The 17,743-nt window shown below is 42.9% G+C and overlaps 1 protein-coding gene across 1 annotated transcript; it reads left to right on the plus strand.

The window, feature by feature from the left end:
• The first annotated feature begins 390 nt into the window (after window positions 1-390).
• On the plus strand, window positions 391-2,153 carry LOC103350242 (saposin-like protein 11). The gene is made up of 2 exons (XM_070076885.1): window positions 391-608; window positions 663-2,153. Exon 2 carries the CDS (start codon window positions 864-866, stop codon window positions 1,536-1,538), a length of 675 nt encoding a protein of 224 aa, XP_069932986.1. The 5' UTR covers window positions 391-608; window positions 663-863; the 3' UTR covers window positions 1,539-2,153.
• The last annotated feature ends 15,590 nt before the right edge of the window (window positions 2,154-17,743 follow it).

Consider the following 17,743-nt stretch of genomic DNA (forward strand, 5'->3'; position numbering starts at 1 on the left):
AGAGAGCTCCTGGCTCAGGGCTGCATCAGCTCAGTTAGACTCCTGATCAGGACTGTACGAACAGACAGGAGGGTGGAAGGGATTTGCAGTGAATCAGCTCAAATTTTGGCAGTGATATTTATATTCTAGTGGGATGTTTCTGTCTCATAGCAATGAGAATTGCTATTTGGGAAAGGGACAAAATGAAAAATTGACAAGAAAAAGACTGAAGTGTTGAGCAAAAAGAATTACAAAGGGTGGGAGTGAGGATGGAAATCCATGCGGAATCCTAGAAGGCTTTCAAGATCAAAACAGATCCTTGGGGACTGGAGGGATATTGCCTCAGCCCATTCCAAGGATGTTGGCTTCTGTCACAAGATGGAATCTTTCTGTCACTCTGTTTTCTTCCAGATTCTCCGAGATTCACCAAAGATGTCTTACCAGGAACAGCAGTGCAAGCAGCCCTGCCAGCCACCTCCTGTGTGCCCACCGAGGTGCCAGGAGTGCTGTCCCCCACCGAAGTGCCAGGAGCTGTGTCCTCCGCCGAGGTGCCAGGAGTGCTGTCTTCTACCAAGGTGCCAGGAGCCGTGTCCCCCACCGAGGTGCCAGGAGCCGTGTCCCCCACCGAGGTGCCAGGATCCGTGTCCCCCACCGAGGTGCCAGGAGTGCTGTCTTCCACCAAGGTGCCAGGAGTGCTGTCTTCCACCAAGGTGCCAGGAGCCGTGTCCCCCACCGAGGTGCCAGGAGCCGTGTCCCCCACCGAGGTGCCAGGAGTGCTGTCCTCCACCGAGGTGCCAGGAGCCCTGTCCCCCACCGAGGTGCCAGGAGCCGTGTCCCCCACCGAGGTGCCAGGAGTGCTGTCCTCCACCGAGGTGCCAGGAGCCATGTCCCCCACCAAGGTGCCAGGAGCCGTGTCCCCCACCGAGGTGCCAGGAGCCGTGTCCCCCACCGAGGTGCCAGGAGTGCTGTCTTCCACCAAGGTGCCAGGAGCCCTGTCCCCCACCGAGGTGCCAGGAGCCGTGTCCCCCACCGAGGTGCCAGGAGTGCTGTCCTCCACCGAGGTGCCAGGAGCCATGTCCCCCACCGAGGTGCCAGGAGCCCTGCCCCCTGCCGAGGTGCCAGGAGCCCTGTCCCCCGCCAAGGTGCCAGGAGTGCTGTCCTCCACCAAGGTGCCAGGAGCCGTGTCCCCCACCGAAGTGCCAGGAGCCGTGTCCCCCACTGAGGTGCCAGGAGTGCTGTCCTCCACCGAGGTGCCAGGAGCCGTGTCCCCCACCGAGGTGCCAGGAGCCCTGCCCCCTGCCGTGGTGCCAGGAGCCGTGTCCTCTGTGTTCACCAGTGCAGGGCCCGCCTCAGCCATACCAGCAGAAGCACTCTCCTGTATAGCCATGCTCAGCCTAACAGCAAAAGGGCTGCACGACAGCAAGAACAGCTTTGGATTTCCTCAGGACCATGAAATACAAAAAGAATGGCTCTTAGTTTCTGGACTCCATCCTTCTCCCTTTGGACTCTGTTGTAATAACATCTTCTCTAACCCTCAGCTTCTCGCATGCCTGAAATGACAGCCAATAGAGACTACTCTGCTCCTGAACTTGACCTTTTGGGAGCCCTGCCTCTGCCCCTGGTGCATGGCTAAGATACGGTTATGCTCAGCAATCTTAGGATTCCCAAAGCCGACATGGAATGAGTACAAGTGTGGGAGTTGGAGTCCCTAGCTTGCTAAATGCCGGTTTCGCTTCTGTACGCTGGCTTGCTTGCTTGCCTGCTGTAACACCATGACAGGCCTCATCCTGGACCAGGAAGGAGGCAGGCCGGGTCCTTGAGAACAAAGAAAGTAAGCTCCCCTGGGATTTATAACCTTCTGCTCCCCACAAGCTCCCCTGGAATTTATGGCCCAATGCTTCCCGCCAGTTCTCCTTTGTGTGGCGTTCCCGCCACATAACGTATAGCCTTTACGTTTAAATGAACCAATAAACATGCTAGATCCTAATACCTTGCCATATAGAGAATAAGAAGGTAACCTACGTATGAGATGACGTGCATCCTTGTTAATGTAAGGCTATAAAAATCTCTCTCACACAAATGAGGGGGGCTTCTTGCCTGTGCACTGCTAAACGGCTGTGTGTATCTGTAGGAGGTCCCAGCCGGCTGGTAACAAATAAATCTCTGCTTTTGCATTCGTGACTGTGCCTTGTGCATTGATTGGGAAATTCAGACACAACACAAGATCAAGACCAACACTTTTACCACCACACGATCTCCATCTGTTGTCCATTATGTGAGGCGTGACTTTTACCTTCTGAAAAAATATCTTTCTTCTTTAATAAAACATAAATTTAATGATCTTAGCACAAAGTCTTTTTAAGATTTATTTATTTGAAATGCAGAATTACAGAGAGAGGGGCACACACACATACACCCACACACACTCAGAGAGAGAGAGAGAGAGAGAGAGAGAGAGAGAGAGAGATATCTTCCATCAGCTAGTTTATTCCGCGAATGGCTACAATGACTGGGGCTGGCCAGGAACTTCATTTGGGTCTCCCAAGTAGGTGGCAGGATGCAAACACTTGGACCATCTTCCACTGCTTTCCCAGGTGCTTTAGCAGGGAGTTGGATTAGAAGTGGAGCAGCCAGGACTTGAATTGATGCTCATACGGGATGCTGGCATTGTAGGCGGTGGCTTGATCCACTGCATCACAATGCCGGCTCCCACCATATCTTTGAATTATTTTTTATCCCATGAAATTTGTATTCTTTTTCCTCCTTACTGAGATGGCCTGAACCTTATCTTGTTTCCTCAATAAGCAAAGGATTTGTCACAGAGTACAAATACAATGAGCTGTAGCTGTATTTTCCATTGTTGCTTTTACTATGATAGCACAATCAAGGAAGTAAGCAGGACTATTACAGACAAGAAGGAAGTTGCCTGGGGATTTACACACAGCCATTCACCGAGAGAGGGCGCTCACCTAGCTGTTTCCTTTTGCCCTCTCCCTACCTGGATCCCTAGGTATTCTCCTCCATCCACTGTTGGAAGTTCTGTTGTGATGGTGGCATGCAGAGGATGAGGGTGTTCATGCAGAGGATGAGGGTGTTCATGCAGAAGATGAGGGTGTTCATGCAGAGGATGAGGGTGTTCGTGCAGAAGATGAGGGTGTTCGTGCAGAGGATGAGGGTGTTCGTGCAGAGGATGAGGGTGTTCATGCAGAAGATGAGGGTGTTCGTGCAGAAGATGAGGGTGTTCGTGCAGAGGATGAGGGTGTTCGTGCAGAGGATGAGGGTGTTCATGCAGAAGATGAGGGTGTTCATGCAGAGGATGAGGGTGTTCATGCAGAAGATGAGGGTGTTCATGCAGAGGATGAGGGTGTTCATGCAGAAGATGAGGGTGTTCATGCAGAGGATGAGGGCGTTCATGCAGAGGATGAGGGTGTTGGAGCTGCAACCTTTGGTAGCTGAAAGGGAGGAAGTTCTTAGCGCTTCTGGAGAAGGCACTCGTTTATTTGTCAGCTCTTGTTCTGCTGCCGAAGCCAAGCTCATTGCTTGCTCTCTGGTTCTTTCCTCAAGTCATCTCTGTGAATCCTCTGATTGGTAGCTTGAGAAATCATGCAGTCTTTAAGCTTTAAATGAATTTCTAACATCATTATTATTAATTTATTTATTCTTCTTAAATTCTTCTATTGCAATTCAATTAATTAACAATTAGGTGAAGAGTGATTTAATACAGATATTTTAGGCTACTCATGGAATAATCAACTTAGGAATTACAGCGCACTTTTCCAAACATAATTCTGTATATTTAATATAAAATATACAATTTAATATATAATTAATCTGTTTATAAATATCACATAACACTTTTAGAGTAAGGTTTCCATGCCCTTATATGTGCTAGACACAATAATTGTCTGTATTTAAGTTTCTAACAGGAAGCAGGCACTGTATAAATGATTTAAATATAATTGCTCATCAAAATTAATGACCATATGTGACTGATACAGTGGCGTAGCAGGTAAAGCTGCTGCCCGCAGTGCCAGCATCCCATATGGACACTGGTTTCAGTCCCGGTTGCTCCACTTCCGATCCAGCTCTCTGCTATGGCCTGGGAAAGCAGTAGAAATGGCCCAAGTCCTTGGGCTCCTACACCTGTGTGGGAGTGTTTAAATAATTCACTTAGGAGAAGTCATATGGGAAGTGAAACTTCATGAAATTTACCATGCATTTGCTCTGTCATGCTTGAGCTATTACTAGTGCCTGTGCATTAGAGGCAATAAAATCTTAAAAATCCAAATCATAAAAGATGCTAATAAAAGAGAGAGAAAAAGCCATATTATTGCTTTTTCAAACCAACTTTTCCAAATAGGGTCTCCAGTTTAGCTGCCTAAATGTGATTATTGGAAGGGTACGCACATTCTTTGGGGAGATTCAGCCAAGTTTCTCCTTACACACCCATACATGCATGCACACACATGCATGCACACAAACACAATATCAATTCTCAAATTCTTTCTAAGAAAACTCATAGGGAACATTATTTACCAATAGTTCTATATTGTACAACATGAGTTCCCGTGTGAAGGGAGACATTAGCCTTTCATGCAATAAATATATATATACAAACACCACACAAATTTTTTTTGTTATATGTTGTAAATACTTTATTCCAATTTACCATTTACCCAACTAGTTTATAGCTTGCATTTTAATTTATGGAAGTTTCAAGTTTTGATGTGGTTAAGTTTATTGGTGGCTATTGTTTGTACTATTCTATTTTCTTTAAGAAAGCTTCCTCCATCCCAGGATAATATAGACATTTTCAGCCTTTTTTTTCCTGATAAAAGCATTTTTTAATGTTTGATTTTTTTAACTTTTATTTAATAAATAAAATTTCCAAAGTACAGCTTTTGGATTACAGTGGCTTTTCTCCCCCATATCTCCCTCCCACCCACAACCCTCCCATCTCCCACTCCCTCTCCCATTCCATTCACATCAAGATTCATTTTTAATTATCTTTATATACAGAAGATCAATTTAGTATATAGTAAGTAAAGATTTCAAGAGTTTGCACCCTCACAGAAACACAAAGTATAAAGTACTGTTTGAGTACTAGCTATAGCATTAATTCACATTGTACAACACATTAAGGACAGAGAACCTACATGGGGAGTAAGTGCACAATGACTCCTGTTGTTGACTTAACAATTGACACTCTTGTTTATGGCGTCAGTAATCTCCCTAGGTTCTTGTCATGAGTTGCCAAGGCTATGGAAGCCTCTTGAGTTTGCTGACTTCGATCTTATTTAGACAAGGTCATAGTCAAAGTGAAAGTTCTCTCCTCCCTTCAGAGAAAGGTACTTCCTCCTTTGATGGCCCGTTCTTTCCACTGGGATCTCACTCGCAGAGACCTTTCATTTAAATCATTTGCTTTTTACCATTTCTGTCTGTGATGACGATAATTGTGGAATATGTTGTTTTATTTTGTATCCCTTTCTGATTTATTTTGCTATCTTCATCATATGTCATGCACCTGTATTCTTGGGTTGGTTTCTAAACTCCTTATTTCATCATCATCACAGATAAGCTTGTCTAGAATGTCAGCACTGGGAGAGCTGTATGAGGGCCTCATGGGGCCTCTCACTAATTTGAAGTTCTTGTGGATCTCTGATTCCAAACAAAAATATTAAAGATAAATACACTTGTCTCTGTGTGCTCCAACATTACGCTTTTTGTTATAATAATTTTATGATGTTTTTAAAATAACTGATAAAGCATATCATTTTTTTGTGGCTGTCAAATTTCCCTGGGGAATCTTAACTATTTACTCTTTTAAGTGTATTTAGAATCATTGTCTGAAGAAACATGAAAAATTCATCTGATATTTTTATGGGGATACCACTGAATATCTAGATGAATTTGGAGGTGTGTAGATATCTCTATGATATAGAACCCCTGCGTGTATGATTTGTCTCTCAGTTATTCAGTTGTTCCCTAAGCCAACAAATAATGCCAAACATTTTATACATGGTTTTGTTTAGTGCTCTTTTTTAAAATTTATTTGACAGATAGAGTTAGATAGTGAGAGAGAGAGAGAGAGAGAGACAAAGAGAAAAGTCTTCCTTCTGTTGGTTCACCCTCTAGATGGCCACCATGGCTGGAACTACGCTGATCTGAAGCCAGGAGCCAGGTGCTTCCTCCTGGTCTCCCACGTGGGTGCAGGGCCCAAGCACTTGGGCCATCCTCCACTGCCTTCCCAGGCCACAGCAGAGAGCTGGACTGGAAGAGGAGCAACCGAAACTAGAACTGGCACCCATATGGGATGCTGGCACCACAGGCAGAGGATTAACCAAGTGAGCCATGGCACCTGCCCTTGTATAGTGTTTTTACAATCTAGATGATCTCAATTTTTTTCTTGCTATTGTGAAATAGATTGAAAAATTTTTACTTTTCTAAATATTGCTGATAGTTAATTAGAATGAAATCAATATTTAATATCTTTATACTTTTATTAATATATAGAGAACAGATTTTATGTAGTTCATAGATAAAATTCTAAGACTACAATGATACTTTCTTCATCCTTTCTTTCTTTCTAATTTTTGTGGTAACATACTTAATTTACTTTTTAGTTAAAGGCTTAGTGCTCCACTAAGAGTTCTACAAGTGAAAAATAGACTAGTGTTCAGCAGAAATATGGACAAGGGCAATAAGCAATAATCAAATCCCAAGTTGTCAATTTGACTGATAAACATTTTATTTTAAATATTTTGCACATGTTTTTATATGTTAGTCTGGTACACATGAAACATATTTTGTCTCAGGTGTCTACTGATATTCTTGGATTTCCTATGTAGAAATTATCTTCATATAATGTCAACTATTATCCTTCTGATTCCATATGCAGGTCTCTTACTCAGCTTCTCTATTTTTCCGAGAGGCAGTGCAATGTTGAGCGTAAGCACTTCCCTGTGGAGTCAGACTGCCTTGCATCAAAGCTCATCTCCACCACTTAACAATTAGGTAATGCTCAGCCAGTGACTTGGGCTCTCTGCGACTCAGGTTGCTTATCTATAAAATAGGCATTATAATAGTTCCTATCTCATAAAGTTGTTGAAGCAAAGATGAGTTATTGCACATAAAGTTCTTCAAACAATGCCTGCAAGGCACATGGTAAGTTTTCATCAAATGCTAGCTATTGCTAAAATATGAAAGAGTAATGCAGTATATTTTCTCTGTATGGTGCAAGATATCTACATTTACATATATTATATACATATATAAAATGTGCATTTAAACATAAATGTAGTTATATTACATTGCTGTAAATATAGTTATTAATTGATTTTTTTATTTTGAAGATACTTCAAGAAGTATGTGGAAGGTAGATTTTTTTTAAGATTTAATTATTTATTTGAAAGTCAGAGTTACAGAGAGAGAGGAGAGACAGAGAGGTCTTCTATCTGCTGGTTCACTCCCAAAATGGCTACAACTGCAGGGGCAGTGCCAAGCTGAAGCCAGGAGCCTGGAGCTTCTTCCAGGTCTCCCACATGGGTGGCAGGGATGGAAGCATTTGGACCATCCTCACTGCTTTCCCAGGTGCATTAGCAGGGAGCTGGATTGGAAACAGAGCATCCGGGACTTGAACTGATACTTGCATGGGATGCTGACACTGAAGGTAGCAGCTTAACCCTCTATGCCACAGTGCTGAATCCTAAATTTGTTATTAATAAGGAAAAGAGGGGAGGTCACAGAAGCCACTGAGGAGGGAAGATTACAGTGTATCCATGGAGACAGCTCTGCATGTTTCATAGGTGTGGCTTACTTTATCTGCAAGAGTACTCTTCTTTTTTAAAAGATTTATTTATTTATTTGAAAGAGCTACACAGAGAGAGGAGAGGCAGAGAGAGAGAGAGAGAGAGAGAGAGAGAGAGGACTTCCATTAGATGGTTCACTCCCAGATGGCTGCAACGGCCGGAGCTGTGCTGATCCGAAGCCAGGAGCTTCTTCCCAGTCTCTCACATGGGTGCAGGGGCCCAAGGACTTGGGCCATCCTCTACTGCCTTCCCAGGCCATAGCAAAAAGCTGGACAGGAAACGGAGCAGCCAGGTCTTGAACTGGTGCCCATATGGGATGCCGGCGCTTTAGGCCAGGGAATTAACCCACTGCGCCACAGCGCCGGCCCCAAGAGTACTCTTCTTAAACAATGTCACTTGCTTTTCTTTCAGATTCTGTGACTTCCAAGAAAGATGTCTTAGCAGCAGCAGGAACAAGGCACCTCCTGTGTCTCCCCAGTAAATATCCAGAGACACGCCCACCCCAAAATGTCCAGAGCCATGTCCATTTTCAAAAGTGTCGTGAGCCATGCCTGTCTCTGAAGAGCCCAGAGCCAGGGGGGACATTGGAGTTTGCTCCTCAGTCCTGCCCCAGACCTGCTCTCCCTCACAGCCACCACTGCAATAGCACTAGCAACTACCCAACAGCAAGAGAGCAGAAGCCGGAGACACGACACAGCAGAACAAACGGCGCCTCCTTGCTCTAGTGCCATCATTCCCTTTGGGCTCTCCCCAGCCCTCTGTGCCTGCACTTCTTGGGGTCCTGTTTGACAGAGAAGAGGTGAACTCTAAAGCTGGGTTATTTGGCTTCCTTTCTGATGTAGGACCATTCTTGGAGATGCCAGGTTTCCCAGAGACCTGGAGGAAAAAGCAGCAGTAAGAAGTTTCGCTTCTTTAAATCCAGCGTTTTATTGCTGTAATAATATATCACCCGGGACCTGGGCCATGATTTCCACAGTCCTGGCAAATCTACCTCCTGGTTCTGCTTCTCTAGTCAAATGTGTTTCATGGTGGAACACAGATATCTTCCTGAACTCCTGGTTGTGAGCTGCATCAGGTTAATGAGGGATTATTTCTTTCTGTTTTATTTTGTTTTTCTATCACTGATTAATCTCTAGATTCAGATCATTATAATCAAGGTTAAGTGTGTGTAGCGTGAAGTGTACCTGTTTTGATAAATTACTTTTATCAGTTCAAACTCCAGCTCTGCTCCTTATAAATCATATAATCTTAGACAAGATACTTCGCCGAGATTACTTTCAAATTTTTTTTAACTTTTATTTAATGAATATAAATTTCCAAAGTACAGCTTATGGATTATAATGGCTTCCCCCCATAACTTCCCTCCCACCCGCAACCCTCCCCTTTCTCTCTCCCTCCCCCCTTCCATTCACATCAAGAATCATTTTCAATTATCTTTATATACAGAAGATCAGTTTAGCATATATTAAGTAAAGATTTCAACAGTTTGCACCCACATAGAAACACAAAGGGAACAATACTGTTTGAGTAGAGATTACTTTCAAATTTTAAGAGCTAGAAAATGCTATCTTCAACTCAGTGTTGTGTACAAATTCACTAATTCTCTGTTCATCCACTTAGTAAGGTATATTTGTTATATGTATACTTTGTATCTGGAACTCTTTAATGTGTGAGGAGTATGGTGATGAGCAAAACATAGGAATACTTTGAACTTGTGGAGTTTAAATTATACTGAAGAGACATATTAGTTAATGTGTAAATATACATTAAATTATAATATCAGTAAAAAATAATTAAAAAAAAAACAGTGAATGTAGAATGAGATAGTGGAGAGTAATGTGGAATGGAGTTGGAAGTTGCTTGTCTCAGATTCCTGAGCGATATAAAGTGGCCATGGTGTAACAAACAGTGGATTCCTCCAAACAGAAGGAATAGAACACATGGCCACAGGACTCCGCGGTGGCCGGGAATGGCAGTGGTGTGCGGGATGTGCAGTGAAGGAGGACAAAGCTAAGAAGTCAGACAGAGGCCGGCCCTAGCAGGGAATTGGAGAGCTCGATTAAGAATTCGGGATCCCCCCCCCCCAAAAAAAAAAAGAATTCGGGATCCTGGGGCTGGCGCTGTGGCGTAGTGCTAAAGCTGCCGCCTGCAGTGCCTGCAACCCATATGGGTGTCGGTTCAAGTCCCGGCAGCTCCACTTTCAATCCAGCTCTCTGCTGTGGCTTGGGAAAGGAGTAGAAGATGGCCCAAATCCTTGGGCCCTTGCACCCATGTGGGAGACCCAGACGAAGCTCCTGGCTCCTGGCTTCAGATTGGTGCAGCTCAGGCCATTGTGGCCAGTTGGGGAGTGAACCAAAGGATGGAAGACCTCTCTCTCTCTCTCTGCCTCTCCTTCTCTCTCTGTGTGTAACTCTGACTTTCAAATAAATACAGAATTTGGGATCTTGTTCAAGTCTTATGAGAATATTACACACTCCTGTTACATATTATTGTTTATACAGAATATTTTAATCTAATAAATTATGTTTTCAATATTAATACTTGGAAAGGTATTTGATTACTTAAAGGTTTTCATAAAAAGATTCAAATATCAGTGAGTATTTTACAGTTCTTTAGGCTAATGTGGAACTTATTTCTACCTTCTAACAGATGACACATTTGTCAACTGTCCCACCTGGAAAGAAAATACTTTATATCACCAGCTGCTTCTGGTAGTTTCTTTATATTGCTGTGGCTTGAATCTAGTTTCCTTTTAATCACTGCATTAAATGGGATGATGTATGTAATGTATCCAATGTGGTTTATGACACACACTAAATTTTCAATAAATAGTAGCTCCCATATTATAATTAATGCAACTATAGTACAAGAGTAAGGCTAATTAATAGTCAGGATTAATATAGGGAACAAAGAAGCTTCTCAGATTGCCACACCCCATGCTTCACCCTGTCTTCACCTCTACGCTTGTTCTCAGCACCGACCTTTTGGGTTTCCTGGGTTCTCCCACCCTTGAGACTGCTGTTCTGAGCTCTGCTGCTGTGGGACCCTGAACAGATGCTTAGGAAAGTTCCAGAGGCAGTGAGGGAAGGTGGCGGAAGGCGTCTCTATGTGGGGAGGTCAGCTCCTCTCATTTTGTTGACATGCTCCTCTGAATCTCACAACCACAGAGCAAAACCTTGGATCTTTTGATTCTGTAGGGAATGAATGCCCTAAAAATATAAATGAGTGCTTTATATTTTTATAAACATAGAAGAAAATGGGTACTTGAAAAAATATGGGATTTTTTATAATCAAAGGAGAAGGATGTAGCAATAAAAATACCTATATACTTCCAAACCATTTGCATAGGTCAACTAACCTTGACCATAGTAATTCAGAGTGTTCCAAGTCATTTTCTCACTTTCATCTTTGCTCAAAACTCTCCTCTGAGATAGTGAGGGGTTTGAAGGGGGTATTAGCAGCTTCCTGGATGTATTGTAGTTTCTTCTCTGGGAAATTCTACCCTCAGCTCTTCCTTTTATTCCCTTGTATTCTTTTCCATTATTTAATTCATTAATGTAATTTAATTTTTTCCCCCTAACATGCTGGCTAGCACTTCCAGTATGATGTTAATAGGAGTGGTGAGAGAGAAAAACCTTGCCTTGGTTTTGATTCAGACTTTGATCTGCAAAGTGTGATGTCACCTATAAGGGTTTTGAAGATGACTGTTAGCAGGTTGAGAAAGTTAGCTTTTATTCCTAGTTTGTGGAGTTGTTTTTCTTTTCTTCAAACTAGTAATGGATATTGAATTTTATCAAATATTTGTGCCTGTGTATATCAACATAAAAACCCAACTCTTGTCTTTAGTCTGTCAATATGTTGAACCAGCTTTGATTTCTTAGAATAAATCTCACTGAGTCATGATTTGTTCTTCCTCCCTCCCTCACTTTCTTTCTCCTCCTCCTCCTCTTCTTCTGCTTCTCTTTCTTCTTGTTCTTCTCCCCCTCCCATCCCCCCCACCCCCCCACCCCCGATTCTAAAATCCAACTAGACTTTATTTGACACAGAATACAATATGGCTGTAGGAACAACAATCTAAAAGGCACAGCTCTATTTAATTTATAATTAAGCAACTGAAGGGTTCACCATCAGGTGAAAAACAAAATTAAGCTTGATGGAAGAATTCTCTTTTTCTAGTGCCCATACATTTTGAATCCCCTCTCCATCACCCAAAGGACACATGTGCCTGTTTTGAGCGAGCAAGAAATGCAAAAGTTAACACCTCACGTGATGGCACACTTTTGGGAAATAGCAGATGTCTGGATAGCTTGATGTTTGAGGCAAAAATCCATGATGTGGTTCCTGCAGATGGCACAGTTATCAACCCCAATGTCTCAGGGCTCAGGGGGCTACTGTGTTCCACTTTTTGTCCTGGAAGTACTTCTTGCCTACTCTGCTTTTGTTTCTGCTCAGAGTATCCATATGCAATGCTGCTGCCATTTTGGAAAAACAATTGAATAATAGATAATGTATTTTCTTTTTATTGGGATTTTGACTTGTTAATATTTCTTGAAGCTTTTACATCTTTGCTCAAGATGTAACAATTTGTCAATTGTTTGCATGTGCTGCCTTAGTTTATTTTTGTTATTAGGCTAATACCGGACTTGTAAAATGATTTTGAAAGAATTCTTTTCTGTTGAAGATATCATGTAGAATTGACATTATTTATTCTTTTAATGTTTAATAGAATTTGTCAGGGTACCCATTTGTACCTGGCTTGTTGTGGTTGTTAAGAATTTTACCTACATATTCATATAATTTCCCTAATAGAGTACTATTCATGTTATCTATTCCTTCTTGAGTACTATTAGATTGTTTGTTTCTTTCAAAGAATTGGTCCATTCACCTAAGTTATGGTGTTCATGGCATGGATCTGTTTGTAGGATTATTTTATTATCTTTTTAATGACTGTGGGGTCTGTATTGATGTCCCTTTCATTCTCATAATGACATTTTTTATTCATTCTTTCTTTTTTTGACCAATCTGAAAAGCTAGAGAAACATCAACTATATTGATATTTTCAAGGAACTATCTGTTTTTTTTTTTTATGTTCTCTATGGTTTTTCTGTTTTTGGCTTCACTGAGTTCTACTCTTTATTATTTTCTTCCTTCTTTTTGTTTTGTGTGTAATTTGCTCCTTTTTTTTAGTTCCTTAAGGAATAAACCTTTATTCTTTTCTAACTTAGGAACTTAATTCTATAAATTCTCTCCAAGCTCTGTTTTCACTGACTTCCACACAATTTTTAACGTTGTATTTTCATGTAGTTCAAAATAATTTTTGAATTTTCATTCAGGTCCTTGGATTCCCTTATGATCCCTGGATTAATTAGAAATGTGTTGTTTAATTCTCAAACATTTGGGGGTTTTCCGGATACCTTTCCATTACCAGTCTTGCATTTAACACAATTATGTTCTGAGGACATACTTTGAGTAGAAAATGTCCTACATGTATTCAATCAGGATGGTGAGAAAATGGCAGCTCTGGGTGGCAGCAGTTGGCATGCTATCATGGGGTCCTCAGGTGCACTGTGGACCAGTCCTTTGTTAGAGTCAAGAGGAAGGCCAAGGCCACAGAAACTAGGCTAGTAACTCAAGTTCTCTATGCAGAGGAGGATAACCTTGCATACAGTGCTGATACAAGGTATTCCTGTATCTTCTGGAAAATTTGAAGATTAATTCAAGCAATTGGTTTTTTGGCTGGCCCTAGACAAAGAGGTATTGTGTTCAGATATTAAAGATAAGCATGGTGTGATGACCAGTTTGCTAAGCCCCACGAGTAGGATTTTCTATTGTTTCAGGGCTGACTAACAAGGAGAGGAATCAGTTCTCTAATGCAGAAGGCTTTAAGAAAAAGGATATGGATAAGGTGATGGTATCCTCATCCAGAAAGAAAAGCCACTGGGTCTATGTTTAGGGACCTACACCAACTTTATAACAACTGCAAGGAATTGAAACTCTCAGGTATGACAGAGCTGCAGGTGAATCATCGAGCCCTTGTCCAGATAGAGGAGGACCGAAGAGTAAAATATTTCTCGTAAAGAATGCATATGACAAGCCAGTTTTAGAGTTATAGGGGTTTATTTCTGTTGGGGAATAACCACCTGGTTTAGGCCAGTCTTGTGACGTTCTGCCTGTGTGGGAGGGGTAGTCAGAGCCTATAAAGGGCACCCTGCCAGCCAGGTACCATCCTCTTTTCTTCTGCTATCCAATCTATGTAGAAGATCAGGTGAGTCTGATTTCTACAGAGCCTTAAAAAAACAAGTTGTTACCAGTTCATGCTTATGTGCTTGGCTTTATCTCATTTTCTAGATGGAGGGTACTGCTGATGATATTCACATTTGAGCATTTCAGGGCATTATATTCAAATACATCTGGTAAAATTAATTAAGGGCAATGCTGAATTGATGAACCTAGAAGAAAAGAAATTCTCTCTTATTAGCGTTAAAGGGACAATCTCTCACTGAAATTCCAAAGGTTCTGGTGTAAGTATAAACCTCTTGAGGGCAGGATCTGGGCCTGCCAATTATTCCTCAGTTCCAAAGGCATTTATGCCTTTAGTTAGGTGCTTATAATTATGAGGTTGTCTAGAATTGCTGGTGGGTTCAGTCAGCAAATCAGCAACTTTGTCTTCTCTGGTGTTAGATCATATCCATTCACCCTTTTTCTCTCTTTAGAGAGAGGTTGTGCAATGATAGACACTGGGCAGAGAAAACCAAAGAAGTGCCAATAGTAGATGATAGTGAGGAAGGGAGAAGTCAGATACAACAAGTGATATGGTGTCGGAGTTCAAAAGACACCCTTGGTGAAGGGACAGATGATGCTTATGTTCATTAGAACGGTGCATTATTCTGCAAGCAGAAAAGGTGCATGTAAACATTGTCACATGGTTCTTTCAGATCCCCTGAGATCCAGAAAAGATGTCTCACCATCAGCAACAGTGTGAGAAGACCTGCCAGTCACCTCCTGTGTGCCCAGCAAGATGCCAAGAGCCTTACCCATTCCCAAAGTGTGCAAAACCATGCTCACCACCAGAGTATATGGAGCCTTGCCTGCATCCAAGGTGCCCTGAGCCCTACCCATCCCCAAGGTGTCCTGCGCCATGACCACCCCCTAAAGTGCCCATCGATGAAGTGCTGACCTCAATCATGTCAGCAAAAATGCCCTCCTGCGCAGCCTCTCCAATTCTGTCCCCAGAATGGATAAAGCACCTGAATTCATGGAACACAATGAAATAATAAGCAGTGTTTCTTGGTCTCGGTTCCATCTTTTCTCCAGATGCTGTGCCAGATTGATGGTATTTTCTTCAAACATTAACCTTGCTCTGCTTGAGGTGACACTGCACAAGAAAGCGCTAGCGTTAACGAAGCCTTTCTCATGCTGTTTGGAGGCAGTTCTCTATCCGGAAGGTAGCCAGCATGTAGTGTTCTTATGTGACTAGCTTCCTGAAGCTTAAAACAGCTTAGTCCTACTTTCATATGGCCTCAGATGTTTTTCTCTTCTTATATTCTGTCCATGACCTGGGCCCCTGTTCTCATCACCCAGGCAGTTGTGCCTTTGTTCCTGCTTCATTTAAAGGGCATGTTTTGAGACAGGGCGGTTTTTTTTCCCTGTCTGTTTTAATTGTCTTTGCCAGCTAGATTTAATCATTAAATGTCCCCTCTTCCTTGCTGTCATTCTCAGGTGACCTCTAAATTCAGAATCTCATAATGAAAGTGAGATGAATTTGATTGGAATATTGGACTGGCACACAAAAGCCCTTCAGGTGTTGCAATTAATTATCCTTTGTTACTTGGCTAAGTCACTTTGTCTCTTGGCAATTTAGTATTCTCATCACTCCAACAGGAAAACAAAATGACATCATTGTAGAGGTTATCAAATATTTAATACCTACGAATCATTGAGCATCTTACTGAACCCCCTTTCACAGTCCTGATTTCCCATCTTGCTGGATCTCATTGGTACATTATCCCATTGTTTCCCCCTGTGACAGCACAAATGAAATGCTGGTGGGGGTTGCACAGCTGAGCTAGTTTAAATAGAACTATAATGAAAGGAGCAGCCGAGAGCCGCCATAAAAATGGCCTTAATAAAATAGAAAAACAGGTAGACAAAAAGTTCCAGAGACGGCCTTGGGAAATGGGGGAGTAAACTGGTTCACAGAGAAAGCAGTTAGCTACTAACCAGAGATACGGGCAACAGAACATCCTGCTATGTAGATAAGCCCCCTCCCCTGTGCTTGCTCAAGCTTAACAAAGAAACCGCAAGGCATGTAAGGCACGTAGCCACCCCTTTCCCCTCCTCAATGACCCCCTCCCCTTGTCCAAGCTTAGACACGTAGGGCACGTAGCCACCCCTTTCTCCTCCTCCTCGACGACCTCCTCCCCTTGTAGTTGCCCAATGAACTCACGCCACCCTATGGTATGTTAATTTTGTGGTTTTGCCCCTTAAAAGCTGTGTAAAATGATTGCTCGGGGCTCCTCTCTTGCCCCGCTGCTTGCGGCAGCAAGAAGAGGGCCCATTTGCGCAAATGAAATAAAACTGCCTCCTGCCTTTTGCATCGTCTGGTCTGGAGTCTGTGTTTCTGGGGTCTTCACAAAAGGACACCGCTTTTGGGGTCCTTCAATGCCAGGCCATAGATCTTACATTGGAGAGAAATGAAGCTAAAAATCAAAGGCTCTGAAATGGAAAAGAATAGACTAATACAACTTTAATAATAATTACTTCTTTTTTTTTTTTCTTGACAGGCAGAGTGGACAGTGAGAGAGAGAGACAGAGAGAAAGGTCTTCCTTTGCCGTTGGTTCACCCTCCAATGGCTGCTGTGGCCGGCGCGCTGCTGCCGGTGCACTGCACTGATCTGAAGCCAGAAGCCAGGTGCTTCTTCTGGTCTCCCACGGGGTGCAGGGCCCAAGTACTTGGGCCATCCTCCACTGCATTCCCGGGCCACAGCAGAGAGCTGGCCTGGAAGAGGGGAAATTGGGACAGAATCCGGCGCCCCGACCGGGACTAGACCCCAGTGTGCTGGCGCTGCAGGTGGAGGATTAGCCTATTGAGCCATGGCGTTGGCCAATAATTACTTCTCTTGCATCCACTGGATTGAATTTTCATGTAAGGTACCCACCTGTGCCACCACCAGTTACCAGCAAAGCAGAAATTCACCTGTGACCCTCCTAGACCTTCCTTATCCTCCCTTGCAAAGATCACCACAGTTTTGACTTCATTGCCACGAGTTGGGTTTGCTGTTTTGAACTTTATATAAAAAGAATTATAAGGCCGGCGCCGCAGCTCACTAGGCTAATCCTCCACCTAGCGGCGCCGGCACACCGGGTTCTAGTCCTGGTTGGGGCGCCGGATTCTGTCCCCTCTTCCAGGCCAGCTCTCTGTTGTGGCCAGGGAGTGCAGTGGAGGATGGACCAGGTGCTTGGGCCCTGCACCCCATGGGAGACCAGGAAAAGCACCTGGCTCCTGGCTCCTGCCATTGGATCAGCGCGGTGCGCCGGCCGCAGTGCGCCAGCCGCGGCGGCCATTGGAGGGTGAACCAACGGCAAAGGAAGACCTTTCTCTCTGTCTCTCTCTCTCACTGTCCACTCTGCCTGTCAAAAAAAAAAAAAAAAAGAATTATATAGAATACACCTTTTAATGTTTGATTTCTTTTAAACACTATGTCTTTGAGATTCATTTATATTTTTGTGTGTATAAATAATTCATTGCTCTTTGATATTTTTTGTATGATGATGTTACAATCTATTTGTATCTTCTAGTTTTGGTTGATTTGCTGGTTATTTTGATTTTTCATGAATTAATTATAGGTTTCCTTTAGTTCTTGCTGTAATACTGTAGGACAGTTCTCTGGGTGGCCTTGGGTTGATTCAATTTCTCCTCTTTCTTACTTAAGAATAACTTTAGGATGTGCTGGAAA

The sequence above is a fragment of the Oryctolagus cuniculus genome, chromosome 7 (assembly GCF_964237555.1).
Source record: "Oryctolagus cuniculus chromosome 7, mOryCun1.1, whole genome shotgun sequence".
NCBI lineage: Eukaryota > Metazoa > Chordata > Mammalia > Lagomorpha > Leporidae > Oryctolagus > Oryctolagus cuniculus.

Coding starts and splice junctions, on each gene's coding strand:
- LOC103350242 (XM_070076885.1), top strand. CDS start 864: ATGTCCCCCACCAAGGTGCCAGGAGCCGTGTCCCCCACCGAGGTGCCA.